This window comes from Prionailurus viverrinus, chromosome B1 (genome assembly GCF_022837055.1).
Source record: "Prionailurus viverrinus isolate Anna chromosome B1, UM_Priviv_1.0, whole genome shotgun sequence".
NCBI classification, from domain to species: domain Eukaryota; kingdom Metazoa; phylum Chordata; class Mammalia; order Carnivora; family Felidae; genus Prionailurus; species Prionailurus viverrinus.
This window is the reverse complement of record NC_062564.1, coordinates 69,512,032-69,527,938: the sequence shown is the minus strand read 5'-3', so window position 1 is coordinate 69,527,938 and position 15,907 is coordinate 69,512,032. Positions and strand designations below refer to the sequence as shown.

General features: G+C 36.3%; 2 protein-coding genes across 9 annotated transcripts in view; one reads left to right on the top strand and one right to left on the bottom strand.

Moving 5' to 3' along the window:
- Window positions 1-15,907, bottom strand: part of CB1H4orf46 (chromosome B1 C4orf46 homolog) — a 95,218-nt gene that overhangs the window by 15,554 nt on the left and 63,757 nt on the right. For 2 of the 3 annotated variants that reach the window (XM_047856465.1, XM_047856466.1), the window contains exon 3: window positions 779-900. The exons of the other annotated variant lie outside the window; for it this stretch is intronic. In XM_047856465.1, the coding sequence (XP_047712421.1) occupies window positions 779-900 (122 nt within the window). The remainder of the gene's footprint in view (window positions 1-778; window positions 901-15,907) is intronic. 3 annotated transcript variants of the gene reach the window in all.
- RXFP1 (relaxin family peptide receptor 1) overlaps window positions 1-15,907 on the top strand; it is a 113,336-nt gene that overhangs the window by 53,537 nt on the left and 43,892 nt on the right. For all 6 annotated transcript variants that reach the window (XM_047856442.1, XM_047856441.1, XM_047856440.1 and 3 more), the window contains exons 3-5: window positions 6,215-6,313; window positions 9,730-9,835; window positions 15,141-15,212. In XM_047856442.1, coding sequence (XP_047712398.1) covers window positions 6,215-6,313; window positions 9,730-9,835; window positions 15,141-15,212 — 277 coding nt within the window. The remainder of the gene's footprint in view (window positions 1-6,214; window positions 6,314-9,729; window positions 9,836-15,140; window positions 15,213-15,907) is intronic.

The following is a 15,907-nucleotide window of genomic DNA, read 5'->3' as shown; positions in this document are numbered from 1 at the left end:
AGCTGTTTTCTTAAAAATGCTAACTTTCCAACTTTGCAATTTTGGCTATAATTCCTATGTTCTATATTCCTGCCTTCTGGTGGGGGGAAGTAATGAGTGGGAAGAAGCAAATGCTTTGGGAAGGCAGAAAGAAAGGTAAAAACTAATTCCTAAAAAGCTTGTGTGTTTGAAGATGTTGCTGTTTAAAAAGAGATCGTCCCAAAAAAGATATGCTCTATCTAGGGAAGTATAAGCAGGTTTGTCTTGCTTCTTTCTGCATTCTAAAAGTACCCACATCTATACTAATATCACATCTCTTTCCTTTTTTTTTTTTTGACTCTGTGTGTGTGTGTGTGTGTGTGTGTGTGTGTGAGTGTGAGTATGTTGTGTTGAGGTACAATAAGGTAGAAAAGGAGAAAAAAGGGGTAGGATTAAGAAAATGAAAAGAGAAGCAGCAAAATAACTACACATGTCAATTTGTTGGACTAAATCATTGCAACCAAGGCCACAGAGTGAACCTCTTAAAATAGAGAGCAATGGTGAGGGACAAAGTATTAGCACAGGGTGCCGAGCCCATGATTTTAAGCACTGAACTGTCAATTAATGGTAAAAAATGCGGCAAATTGAAATAGTTCAGTTGTAAAAATTCAGTTCCATACAGGGCCTGCTAAAGAACCAGAGTGAAAGAAAATCAACATCTACTGGCACTCACCCCATCCCTGATCTCATAAATTTCCCAGCAGCAGTGAAACACTAACCATAGAAACAGCCCTGTGTTTCTGGAATGCTGTCACCTCACCTCATTTCCATTGCTGTTTTCTGAGGTCTGGGCGGATGTGTCAGGAACATGAACATGAACATGAACGTGGGGCAGGGGGTGTCCTCCTCCTCCTCCTACAAAGCCAACAAGGCGCTGGCAGCCTGAAAGGAGAAATTCTTCAGACCTTTGCAAACCACTTCTGCCTTTGCTCTCTAGATACACAACAAGCTTGTTTATAAAAATAATCAGTGCCTCAACATATCCAGAGCCAAATGACTTATCTTACATGTCTTATTTATAACATGTAAATGTATAAAAAATCATAGCATAAATCTATAAAAAAATTTATTTTTTAAATTAATGTTTTAGTAATACTTTAATGATTTACAATGTTTTCATTGATTCCATAAGTAGCAATAGTGATGAGCTTAAATTCCAGTTAATAACTACTTCTGGTTGTTATTTAAATGAATTTTTGGGGATGCCTGGGTGGCTCAGTTGATTAAGCATCTGACTCCAGCTAAGGTCACCATCTCATGGTTAGTAAGTTCAAGCCCCGCATTGGGCTCTGTGCTGTAAGCTCAGAGCCTGGAGGCTGCTTCGGATTCTGTGTCTCCCTCTCTCTCTGCCCTACCCCTTCTCACACTCTGTCTCTCAAAAATAAGTAAATGTTAAAAAAAATTAATAAATGAATTTTTGTATAATTCACACAATTCTGATATAAGAGCCTCAATAATGGAAATGAAATAGACAACAGAAAAATAAGCAATAAATAGTATTGGTTAAATATTTAAAGCCAATGTCACACAAAAGCTGAAATTCTGTAGGTAGACTATGTATTGATAAATCATCTATTTGGCCTAGGAAAGAAAAATTTTTAATTATTTTATTATTTTAACTCTTTAGTAAATTTTGATAATCTGTTTCACTTAAACATCTTAGAAGCAGTTTTTCCATCTGTAAATGAAATGACAATAGTGACCAAATAGAATTATGAGGATAAAATAAAGTATCTAGTACAATGTAGTAGGTATTTGCTAAACACAAGTTCTTTCAGAGCTAAGTGCTAATATTCAATTTCTCTGTTAAAATGGGAGAATTAAAATCTCTCACAGAATCCTCCTTTCTTATATCCAAAGATATGAACCAAGTTTTTTAAAGCAAAACCTTGCCAAAAAATCAACAAACACAGCCAAACCAGGAAAGGGGGAAAGCCAATGCTGTAAACCAAAACCGGACAGCCAAGGAAACAAATAGGTAATTCTGAGCCCAGAAGAATAGATCATTTTGTAAGGCTCTTAAACCTATCCCTAGAACTCATACTGGAGATGCAGAAAAATGTTGGAAAATGTCATCATTTCTGTAGTGAGACCACAAAATTAAACTACACCAAAGCTCATAGTTTCAGAAAAAATGCACTGCTTTGTTCTCACACTTGAGATTCCACCTGGGCTCCCAAAATGGTATAAATGTCCAACCACACTTAAACCATATTTTAATCCAATAATTCAAAAGGTCTCTGTATCTATCAGGGTTTAATGGAAAAACCAGAACCCATTCTAGGTATGTTAAACAGAATTTAGATACAAAATTATCCCGGTAAGGCTGGAAGAGTGGACATCAGCAAGGCTCCCATTGGTGCCATTGAATCCAAGAACACATCAACATAGCTGCAATCCAAAGACTGAGACAGTGACTACCCCAATCACTGCTGATCCTGCTGTCCCTACCACTAACACAACTGCCTCTTCACACCCACAGAGCTGGTAATACTCGAATTGTCATGCTGCTGCCATAAGTGCCTCTTAACACAGTGTCTCTGTTTTAGACATAGCAGCAGGAAAATGATCTCTACCTTTCTTCTATCAACCAAAATATGTGTGAGTACACATGATCCTGGCTGTAAAGAAGATGTGAAATGTTGTGAGCTTTGCAGTCTCTACTTTCCAGGAACACACCAATGAAGGGGGAATTGAACAGAGGTTGAGCAAGCCAATCTACAGTATCCGCCATAGGTCCATTTCAGCTCTACAATACATGGGCCATGTCCCTCATAATCCACCCCTTTGGTGACTCAATGCCCATAAGTGTTTGCCTCTTGACTTTATTTAGTCTAAGGCAACAATGAGTCTTGATTCCTGTCAACAATCTGGCAAACTACTGCTTGAGCCAGCGCACTGAATCCAGAAACCTGTGTTAATTAGCTGTGCTCAAAGTTACAGTCCCTCCTCCTAGTATAGTACACTTAGAAATTGTTCCCAAACAATTCCCTTGAGTTTCTGCTTATTTAAAATAGCAAAATCTTTTGGTATGTAGATCTTCTTTTTCTGAGTCCAACTTGTGCTTGGCTTCTTGGGTGTGTTAGGATCTGACTCTAGTTATAATAGTCTGGGAAGCAGAAAAGAATACTCAAAATGTGGGGCCCTTTGAAGAGACCTCAAAAGTTATTTACCTCAAGTAAAGTAACTAGCACGTCTACAACAGACTACAACCAACCTTATGGGACAGGGAAGGGAGAGGTTTTTGCTGACAGGAAAGGTTCCATGGGATGGGAATTCAAAGTATTTAAATTCAACTCAACGTACTCAAATGTCCCATTATAATTTGCAGGGTTTCTCTCCTTCCAAATCAGTGTCCTAATGTTCACTTAAAAGAGATAGCAAAACATGAATTCAGCTTATGCTGTAACCTTTGTCATCCACTGGATCAGAGTCTATCAGATTTGAGGTTACATCAATCCTGAGATCACAAGAGATAAAAGATTATCTTAGAGTGATCATGGAAGCTCAGTAGTTCTCTGAACTTTTTCATACCGATAAAATTGAACCTAAACCCTGGGCTTATCATTTTCTAGCTTTAATCTCCCCAGGACATCTCCATAGCTATTTTATTCCACAACTCTAGAAATTTCTCATTTTCATTCTAATGATTTACCATAGCAACTACTGTGCCAGAGTGTAGCCTTCTAAGAGGCACATCATAAGGAAGCCATAAGTGATCATTGAAGTCACTTCTTTGTCACAGTGTGACATAAACTTTGAGAGTCCCATTTTCTAATAGTAACAGTATTGCCATTATCTTCAACACCAACCAGTTCAAATCATCAATCTAATGTTTCCATCCTTGAGATCATTATCTGCAATCCCTTCTAGAAGGAAGAAACAGAAACCACTCTCATTGGGGGGAGCTTAAGAAAAAGCAGATTTCATGCTAGGAAGAAGGTGTTTATAGAATCACTGTTAAGGCTATAGAAGCAAGAATCAGGAGTGGAGAACAAATCACCATAATTGCAAGCCCAAGATCAAGAAGTACTAGTGACATTCTGTCACTGTCACTAGTATAATCTCTTTACTTGTGAAACTGAACCCTGAGACTGGTTGCAGTAGCTGCCCCAACTCCCACTATATACCCACAAGACTGGTATCTATAAACTTCCGATCTCACATGCGTGCATTCAAATGGAAGAACTTATCTGTAACAAGAACCCTAGTTGCTAAAGGTATGGAAAACATAGATTTGAGCTACCAACTTCTAAAGAACAAGAAAGCATTCTAAACCCAGTATAGAACAAAGGAGAAACAAACTGCACAAAATCTACCACAGACTCAATAGCTTGTAGTCTCTATTTGGCTGTATAACCTCAGTCTTTCCAATTTCCTCCCATTCTTCCTGTTTCTCTAAGATACCATCCTCATGGTGTCAGAGCCTGGGGAGGCACCTTGAACTGATACCTGGGTATTCAGTGGATGGTATTTTCTGTTCTAGGATGTTGTTCCTGGCCACCTAGTTACTGGTACCCATCTGGGGTCTCATGCTGAAGAGTGTGGTTGGTAAACTTGAGGGCCATCACTTATCTCCCTCTGAACTGAGATCTCATTATATTATTTTGCTACTTCTATTTTGAAATCTTCTGTAATAGACAAGTTTTAAAACTAAAGAGGCATGCTAAAGGAAGAATATTTTAAATACAATGTTTAAATAAACTTGTATTCAATTTTTCACTTTTAGTGGGATTTCTAAAAGCAAGACTAATTTTACAAGTATAAATAGCATTTATGCTAGACTTAATACTAATTTATAAAAACAGGAAAATTTTGGGGTGGCTGGGTGGCTCAGTCGGTTAAGCCTCCGACACTTGGCTTCAGCTCAAGTCATGATCTCATGGTTTGTGAGTTTGGACCCTGCATCAGGCTCCATGCTGACAGTTTAGAGCCTGCCTGGGATTCTTTGTCTCCCTCTCTCTCTGCCCCTCTTCTGCTCTGTCTCTCAAAATAAATAAACTTTAAAAATTTTTTAAAAAAACAAGAAAATTTTATAGGTTTTGTCATCTTCTCATATGTTTATACATCCTTAAAGAGTCTTGGCAACATTCTGAAAAAATTTTAAAACCTCTGGAAAGAATCTCTGGAAGGCTTGTACCATCTGCAAAGATGTCCAGAGAAGTTGCTCCTACACCCCCATGCAAAGTCCATTCTATCACATGATTGGCTTCCTTGTCTCTTATGTTTAGTATTAACTAAAAGGTCATAAGGAATTTTGTACGGTAAAATTATTTCTTTGGTTTTCTCCCCAAAGAAGGACTTTTATAATTTTTATGTTTTTTAATTTTGTTTATTGTTTATTTATTTTTGAGCGGTAGAGACAGAACATGAGCAGGGAAGGGGCAGAGAGAGAGGGAGGCACAGAATCTGAAGCAGGCTCCAGGCTCTGAACTGTCAGCACAGAGCACGACACGGGGCTCTGAACTCATGAACCATGAGATCATGACCTGGGCCAAAGTCAGACGCTTTACCAACTGAGCCACCCAGGCGCCCCAATTTTTATGGTTTTTTAAATGATACAAGAGCTTAATATCAAAATCAGAAAATATAAATGAGAAAATATGTAAGCACTCAGAAGATAATTCCTGTTAAAACCATCCATGACACCATGGTGCCCTTTAAAAGAGAGAACGAACGAACGAACGAACGAACAAAAGAAAGAAAGAAAGAAAGAAAGGAAAGAAAGAAAGAAAGAAAGAAAGAAAGAAAGAAAGAAAGAAAGAAAAAAGTAAGCAACGTGATCATGCTGGTCAGGTTCTTTTTTTCTTTAACAGTCATGATCATCTATCCATGTTAATACATCTCCAATATCAGTTTAAATGATAGAAGAGAGAATCATAATTAATATGCTAGGAAGAGTATGCTGTGTTTCAGTACTTAAGAAAGCACTGTTTCTTAAAATGTGTTTCAAACATTACTTGCCAAAGAATCACCTACAGTGCCCATAGTGGAGATGTGGGGACCCATCTCAGACATGTGAAATCAGGACCTCTAGGTGGGGGCCCAGAAATTTCCATTTCTCAACAAGCTCCCAGATGATGCCTGTCTCTCTTGTGACAATCACCTGTTTATTTTAAAGAGAGGACCTATTTTTCCCAACACACCAGAGTATTTCTGTTTTCTTGAATTTTCTGCTTTCTGATTTTTATTTTAGGAGACAACAATGGATGGCCTATACAATTTGACAAATACTTTGCCAATTACTACAAAATGACTTCCTTGTATCACTTTGAGACACGAACATCTGAATGCCGTAAGTGATCAGAGGGATTGAGTCTCCTTTTCCATGAGTTCATAATAAGATATCATGTTTTTAAAAGTTGGATCCAACATATTTTTTAAAAGGTTAATTATAGTTTTCTAACTGCAAACTCTATCAGACATGTAGCCTTAATTTGAGAATTCTATTCAAAAGTGACTCAGGGATCCCAAGTAAAAAAACCAATACATTATGCCAGATACTGTTGTGAACAAAATTAGTGTCTGTCAGTCAGGGTTGCTATTATATGTCCCTTTTTCACAATCACTATAGACTCTGATACAAAGGGAACTGTAGAAACAGAAGGGCAGAGAAGCTGTTTGGATTTTAATGTTTGCAAGTGAAAAAGCTTCTGGGATCTAAACTACTTTAGAAATACAAAAAAGTCTCATCAATACAAGAGCTATTAATACAAGAGCTATAACCTGCTATGTTTAGTCGCATACTGAAAACTTCCAACACACAGGAGGGGCTGTGGGAGGGTATGACCTTAGGACGGACTCTGCAATATTTTAGAACATGAAGATCTTGTCAATTTTTCCTTTTAAATAATTTGTGTTTATTCTGATAAATTATGCAAATGTAAATTTGTGCCAGGGAGTTACAATTGGATCTTAGCTCTGCAAAACCTTGGTTAAATAGTTGGGGGTGGGAGTGGAGAGAATCCTTTACTACATTATTTCCTTTATGTTCTATTACAAGTTGTAAAGTATAGTTTTTTTCTTAAGGTTTAATATTTTTTTTGTCTTCAGCATTCAGATGAGAATAATAAAAAAACTACTACTAACAGTCCCCAATTTAAGGACCATACTTCTATCCTGCCAATCCACAGATTACAAGCAATCTGTCTCAGTCTAACATTTTCTCCTTGTACAGAAACCAAATTACTCGATCGTTGAAAAGCTAAAACTTTTTGAGAATGAAAAAGGTAACAGGTATAATTTAACTGCTAATAGAATAAAAACAAAAAACAAAAAAAAACTAATGAATTATGCCATGTTATCTCAAAACATGGATTTTATTTTTTTTTTGTTTTATTGTATAGCCTTTCCTGAGTCTATAGACTCAGAGGCTACCAGCACTAACTTGCTGGTGCATTACTTATCTTTTTTATTTTAACATTGTTGAAATATCCTGTATAAATTATTTGTATCATATTTTCACTTAGCATTTTGACATAATCAGGTATCCATGCTATTATGAGCTCTTTTTGAATATACTATATATTTTTAAGTGTCATAATTTGCTTACTCATTCTTTGTTGGATATTTTGGTGTTATTTTTTTTTTCATTTTTCCCTATTACAGGTAACCCTGTAATCAACGTATATGAATTATTTTAACTCTGTCAATATAAAGAGAAAAACACACTGGAAGTAATGCTAATTTCACTCCCTCCATTTTAACCCTTCCTAGTCTCACTCTCAGAACCTTCATCTTCTTTCCCAACCCACACCCTTCCTTCCCCACAACACTCACGTTAGACATGGCTGTAACTTGGAGACAGAATCCATTTTCAGAGATCCATAGCCAAAATGGTTACTTACAACCATAAAACTGTTTAAAAGTTCTTGGTGGAGACTGTTTACAAAAAACACAAAACCTAAGTTATGATTTTGATCTCTTGTAATCCTACAAAATAGTCTGCAGAGTTATTTGGGAGGAGAGGTAGAACACCTGTCATCCCATAGCTGAGCAAAGGGAAGTTTAGTAGGTCAAAGTCATCCACCACCTTTGTCATGGAAATCTCTAGTTTGCATTAAGACACTTTTCTACTCTCTGGAGGCTTTACAGTAAAGGTAAAAAACTGGAAGCCTACAAGCAGAAAATTCTCATAGAAAGTTTTCTTTGTTCTGTTATGTTTTAAAATATTTTAAGTTGGCTATTATCATTTTTTAAAATAGGTACATAAGTACCTATGTATGACATTGTATTTCTGGCTTCTTTGAGAAAGTTGGTTGACTTGGCTACACATGTTCTTATCCTAATATGGCAACAGTTAGGAGAAGCTGTTCCACTGGGACATCTGGACAATGCCTACACCTATTTTGCCAGTCCCCTGGACATAAGAGTCTGTACCTCTACCATACAGGTTAGGGTTTCAAAGTAAACGTAGAGGGAAAACACTCCTCATTGTTCTCATTAATCAACCATTCCTATTGTACTATTGAGCTATATGAACACATCATTGAAAGTCTAACAGACATTAGAACTATGAGGTCACATCTTTAAGACCATCACTACAGCCCCACAAGATGGCCAAAGGGATACATTCAACTCTTCCTCTTCCCAATGGCAGCAGTGAGAATAGAATGGCTGGCTATGCATTAAAAAAGTTCACTCCCAGGGGGCCTGGGTGGCTCAGTCAGCTCAATGTCTAACTTTGGCTCAGGTCATGATTTCACAGCTCAGGTCATGATCTCACGGTTGGTGGGTTCAAACCCCACATCAGGCTTGCTGATGTCAGCATGCAGCCCACTTTGAGTCCTCTGTTCCCTTCTCTCTCTGACCCTCCTCCACTTGTGCGCTCTCTCTCTCACAAATAAATAAAACATTTTTTTTAAAAGTTCACTCCCATAAATGACATTTTTGACATCCTTACATCCCTGTGTAATCCAATCCAAAAGAAGATCATAAAAAATCCTTTAAAGAACTCCTGAATTTTCCAGAAAAAAAAAAAAAGAATTCTACCAATACTATAATTCATGTTTAGTTCTCCTCTTTCTCGCTAGTTAAAAATGACTTAGTCTTCCATTAAGGGTTAGATTATGCTATTAATAAATACTTTATTTTTTAATGTTTTATTTACTTTTGAGAGAGAGAGAGAGAGCAAGCATGAGTGAGAGGGGCAGAAAGAGAGAGGGACAGAGGATCTGAAACAGGCTCTGCACTGACAGCAGCAAGCCCAGTTGGGGGCTCAAACTCATGAATGGTGAGATCATGACCTGAGTCGACGTCGAGGCTCACCTTTACTGAGCTTCCACCCAGGCACCCCGATAAATACTTTATTCTTAAGTAGCAGCTTTAACATGGACATTAAAGCCCATCACACACTGTCAGTCATGTGACCCCTGGACATAACCACTCTCCTTGTATGAGTAAAAGCAGATGACTTCATTCATTTTTGCAGCAAATGGAGAAGGGTAGTCTGCTATTTAAAAAAAACAAAAAATGAGTGGGTTTGTAAATTGTATGTGTTTTCTCATCTTAGTGTTCTAGCATCATTTTAACATTAAATTAAAAGCAAACTTTGTAAACTTAATTTAAAGCAGTGCCCAAATTGCTTAGGTAAAACAGGACATACTTTTATACTAAATAATTTTCTCATAGTTTCTCATTTCTTTCTTTTCATTACCCTCCTCTTCCTGGTCCCTCACTATCCCCATTCCTTACTACTTCCTCCTTATTCAGTGGTCAGTTCTGTGCCCGTGCCATGTCTTTGCCGAGGTTTAGAGGTTGACTGTGATGAGACCAATTTACGAGCTGTTCCATCAGTTTCTTCAAATGTGACTAAAATGTAAGTAGAAAAGAATGGCTTCAACCTGACAGCCAGAATAGCACCTGGAAAATTGTATCATACTTAAGGCCTTGTCATTATTAATGCATTTTTATTCAAAGATGATATCATTGTTCTCCATCAATTATAATGATTGCTGATATTTATTTTACATTTAGTAAATGCTAGGCCCTACTCTAAATTCATCTATATATTAATTTCTTTGGTCCCTGATAATAATCCTATCAAGTATTTAGTGTCTCCACGTTTTACCTAAACAAAAAATGTCATCATTTATGTGCAAGTAAAGAGAAAAGACTGCCAGTTAAACTATGATATAGAATTTTCTTATTACAAGAATGGACATTTATTGAAAGAGTTCTTTTAGACTTTGTTAGAAACATTCCTATCTACAAACAAGCAAAAAAAGAAAAAAGAAAAAGAAAAGAAAAGAAGGGACAAAAACTGGATAAAATATTCCTAGAACTTCACATTTAAAATCTAACTCTTCTGAATCACATCTGACTGAGAGAGGTTGCTCTTGTTTTTTTCCCAAGTAACTCAAGCTTATATATATAAAAGAAAATTATCTTCACAATAAGTGGTTTGTTGATCCAGTAATAATTCCAATTCAACAAACTTTAGGAACACAGTCACACACATTTGGCTGAAACTTTTCAAAAGCAATCAGTGGAGGATAGATATTTTCATCCAATATTTTTGCTGAGTTTTTTGTCTCACCCAAGTGTTTTAGTGCCTTATGGTTCTGACTTTTGAGTATATGAAGACAAAATCGGAGTAATTCTTAAATTTACAAATACGGGTAAGTCCTGCCTTTGTCAACCCAAACCACATAACACAGCAACTCATATGCTTGAAGTATAAGAGGTGGGGAGAGCTAGAGTTCAGAGTTCCTGTGGATAGTGGTGCCATCAAATTAACAGAATCTGGGAGGGTTTACTCAATTGATAGTGACCTGGGGAGTTTATTCAACTTGGTAATCTAAGAATATCAAACGGGTGAAACCACAAAGACTTATTTTCCAAGGTAGGTGATAATCCCACCTGAACTAAGGCAAGCATTCTACCCTATCCCCAACTCACCTCGCTCTTTCTCGATAATTAGTCTTAGTATTTTACTAGAATTAAATAACAATCTGAGATTCCGTGGAGAGTTGCCATGCTTTAAGTCATGACTGGACCTGTTCGGTATAAAAATTGATGATGATTGCATTCTATTTTCAAGGAAAAACATTGATCACCCCCACTGCTTGTATCAAATTAGCAGAAAATCAAAGAATACCCTGATGCTGCCGGTCCCATTTTTCACTTTCCTACAAGTAAGATTTGAATCTGTTCTTCTGCAACTTAACTAAACTTTGCATAAGAAAGGAAGAGATGGGGGCGCCTGGGTGGCGCAGTCGGTTGAGCGTCCGACTTCAGCCAGGTCACGATCTCGCGGTCTGGGAGTTCGAGCCCCGCGTCGGGCTCTGGGCTGATGGCTCAGAGCCTGGAGCCTGTTTCCGATTCTGTGTCTCCCTCTCTCTCTGCCCCTGCCCCGTTCACGCTCTGTCTCTCTCTGTCTCAAAAATAAATAAAAACATTAAAAAAAAAAATTTTTTTTTAAAAAAAAAGAAAGGAAAAGATGGACAGAACTGGAGGAATGGAAGAAGATAGGCAATGACTAACCAGACAGTGTGTACCCCTAAAGAATACCTAAAGGCATTCTGATCCAAATTTAAATAAAAAACTGTTTTGGCTCAATGCATACATTCACACATCCATTCACACAAACGTTCATAAAGAGGTGTGTGCAGTCCTGTGGGCCACCAGTTTTTAACCCTTGGTACAGAGAAAAAAAAAACTGGGATCAGCTCCTTGTGAATGACTGACTACAGGAAAACGAGAGAGAAGGAAGAGTCCAAGATGATTTCAGAGTTTCCCTCCTGAGTAAATAGAGTGATCCAAGAATGGGGACACTTGGTGACAGTAAGTGGCTAAGATTAGGACTCCAATTTTAGATGGATTTTTCAACTTGAGGTTAACAGGTCACTCAGCAGAAATTTTCAACAGACATTTGGAGATGTAGAAATAAAGCTCAGGAGTTTATTTCTGTAACACTTTCTTTTCTGTTTTGTTAAAAAAAAAAAAAATGCATTTTCTTGTGCTTTGGATTGAGCAGTTTGATTCAAGTTCCTCATTTCTACTTTTTTCTGCAGAAAGCTGACTCAGCATCATACTCACCCCAGTCTTTATTCAATTCCATAGAGAAAAGGAACACTAGGCTTTACAACAAATACATTAAAAGAGTAAATATCAAATTTTATTACTGAGTTCATTCCATATTTTGAATTGGAACTCTCATAGGGAAATGTCAGAAATGGACTAAATCATATATAAGTTTTAAAGAAACCAATAATCTAGATAATATTTATTAAAGTTGGGGGGGGTACCTGGGGGGCTCAGTTAAGCTTCCAAGTTCGGCTCAGATCATGATCTCTCGGGTTTGTGAGTTCGAGCCCTGTGTCAGGCTCTGGGCTGCTTCAGATTCCGAGTCTCCCTCTCTCTCTGCCCCTCCCCGGCTCTCATTGTCTTCCTCTCAAAAATAAATAAGCATTTAAAAATGTATATATATTTATTGAAATTGGGATTTTTAAGACATTTCACATAAATGCTAATGAGCAAAAGAGACAAACAGATAAACATGATTATTTATGCATTGTTCTAGCCTCCTAAACATTAATTTTGACTGCATGAGAGCTGACGATAAGATGCTGGAATTTAACCACTAAACCACATAATCGATTGTAAGAGCTTTCTTTATCAAAACTGCAGCTAGCTTTGACAATAGTAATTAAACTAAGTAGCTTCTCTCTTTCACACACACACTTCACTTTGTGAAGAGTCAGACTTGGAATATTACATTTTAAAACTCAAGAATTTATTATATTAAAAAATTTGGAGTTTGTCCTATTCCGTGAGAATAATAACACCTACCTTTTTCCGTTTCAACAGGGTATTATGAAAATATCAAGAACACTATTTGTAAAAATACTTGACATCACTTAGAAGGAAGTAGCCTATAAATCCTAGACACTCTTAACAAAACACCAACTTCCTAAGAAACCATAGTTAGGAGTCCTTAAATGAGCTTTCCTTTCCTCCAGAGTAACTTTCCACTCAGGTGAATTAGCTTTTCCTCTTTTATTCTCTCATTGAACCTCACCTGTGTCTCCTTTAAGCACATCAAATTTCTTCCTTGTACTACAGTGGTTGGGGTTCTAATCTCTATCAGAGAAAGGGAAATGCCATAAGCTCCATGGGGGCCAACAAAATGGTTTTTCTATATATCCTCCAAAGTTCCCAATAGAGTATAATAAGCTCTTAACACTGTTTTTGAATTGAATTGATAAGAAAATATATATAATAAAAATAAAACAAGCTGATTGCCTTTTTAGCCTTGGGCTATAAAACTGAAGTTACTTTCCAAAGAAAAATCTCTATTTATAGATAAAATATGTTCTTTTTCACCCCAATAGAATATAAGCTCTGAAGAGCAGGGATATTACTGGTTATTTTCCAAAGTGCAAATGGAAGGCATTTAACATGTTTGTTGAGAAAATGAATGAATGCATGAATGGATGAGCACATTTTTGAAAGCACACTAAGATTTTGTCAATATTTTTAAATCAAACCCAAATATTCAACAGTTTATTTGTATACAACACAAACATTGAAACAGGATGTAAAGCAGAATTGGAAGACCCAAGCCAAGGGAGAATGATTAGTAGGAAGGGGATTCTCAATTAGCTAACATAAGAAATGAAAGAACATTTAGTGATAGCCTGGCAGCTAAGAATGATTTCAAGAGAGGATTAATAGTTAATCAACCTTTGGCACTCATTCATTAAAAAATTACTAAGTGACTGGTGTTTATATTCTAGAACAGTGTGTCTTAATTTTTTTTTCTTTTCATTACTGCCCCCCCCAAGCCTTTTTAGACATTGTTTTTCTGTTTGTCCCCTCCTGTGAAATTTTAATACTATATATCTGTTTATGTATACCTGTTCTTCATCCATTTAAAAAGGTAAGACTTTTTAAATTTTTTTTTCATTCCTTTAGAACCAATTTTCACACCTTGGGGCAATAATACCTCCATTGAAAATACTTGCATTCCTAAACTCTAGAATAGCATTTCTCAAATTAGATTCCAAAAATGTGTCCTGGGGAATCTGAGAAACTATTTTTATTTAAGAAGATTTCATTACCAAGTTTAAGCAACACTGGTCCAAAACCAACATAACAACTAACATTGGTAGTGCCTACTATACAACACTGTTATAACCTGAGTCCTTTATGTGGATCAAGTATCTCCAAGGGTTTATCCCACAGTGGTTAACCTCCAGACAATCGTCTGTTCCATTGTATTATATAAAGATAGTAATAATAACTGCATCATATTATTACAGTTCATCTAGTCCAAATCCATGCTTTCACAGTTAAAGACACTGACAAGGAATGATTACATATGATTCATGATTCATGCAAGGGACTCCAGCTGTAATGATTTGCGTTTTGCCCTGTTTGGTTTGCTTTTTTGCTTCTTTAATTTTGTTCCTACTACCTTACATTGCTTTTCCTTAACAGATTAAAGGTTTAGGTCCATCCCAATACAGCCACAATTATGTGGACCTGATTTGTGTCAAGCTGCATATCAAATTGTGATACAAGGGGAAAACTTTCTATACAATTTACTAGAAACAAATAAAATCACTTATTGAATAAAGACGGCTCAATTGTACTTCCCAACTGACAGTTTCCTTCATAACTAATTTTAAAATGAAGTAGAAATAAAACAACACAACACAAAAAAGCAAAAAATAAAGTGGGATGTGAGCAATGAAATATTGAAGAATATAAAATTACTTACGTACTTGAATGTGCTTTGCAGAAAACACTACTTTTATTGTCACTTCAAAATTGAGATTATAAACCTAATGTTTATTAAATAAAAAGAGAAAGGGAAAATGTAACTGAAAATTATTTTCCCAGTTTAATTATTTTTGTGTTTTGCCAGAATTACAATGTTGTAACCTAAATTTAAGAAAAGATAAATATCTTTAGTAACACAAAATTAACAGTTAGATCCAATTCAAATGGTACTATGGATATGAACGTTAACGTCATGAAATAAAATGTTTCCTGAAAGCTGGTACCAAAGTAAAAAAGGTTATAATTATTTTATTTTAAATTTATTGTATTATTTGTAGTTTAAAAGTAATGAAGAAAAACTTTAAGAAACTTTAATAAATTTACATTTATTTCAGGTCACTTCAGCGGAACTTAATAAGAAAGCTTCCTCCTGATGGCTTCAAGAAGTACCATCACCTTCAGAAGCTGTAAGAAAAAGTTTAATCCCCAGTATTTAATTCACTAACATTGTTTTGGCATGTCTGTTTCTTCTTACATCTGCGGAGACCCAACACTGTTCCGGTGCTTAAGTCTAATTCCTCTTTAGGAACTTATTTAGCTGTTAGTTCAAGACTACCAGGTAACTTTTTTTTAGAGGTTCTAGAGGCCATTCTAGAAAAACCTCAGATACTTATTCCCAAAGAAACTAGAGCATATGAGCTATGACTTCTCCTGCCACACACTAGACTGTGAAGAACTTTCTTGCATATGTTTGCAAATTCAGTCTCCAACTAAGAGAGCAAGTCATGGTGGTTTGATACCCCAGAGCATGTTGTCTGGGGAACTTGATTCTATTTTCACATCTGCCATGTAGGTTGAGTTTTCTTTTGGCCTCAAGTAGTATCTGACATGCTAGATTGCCATTAGTTTAGCATTTTCATACATACTCCAAAAATCCATAATGGTCCGGGGTATGTTTACCTAATATCTAGGCCAACTTTGTGACTAAATCATATCATACTTGAACTGCTGGGTTTAAATATCTTGTTCATGAATCACGCTATCTAGAAAAGATCTCAGAATTCTTCATTTCATTTTCATACCTATGTTGCTTTTGATTCTGGTTTTATACTGAAGAAACTTCACACATAGATGTATATCTGTATATTCTTCTTTAAGATAA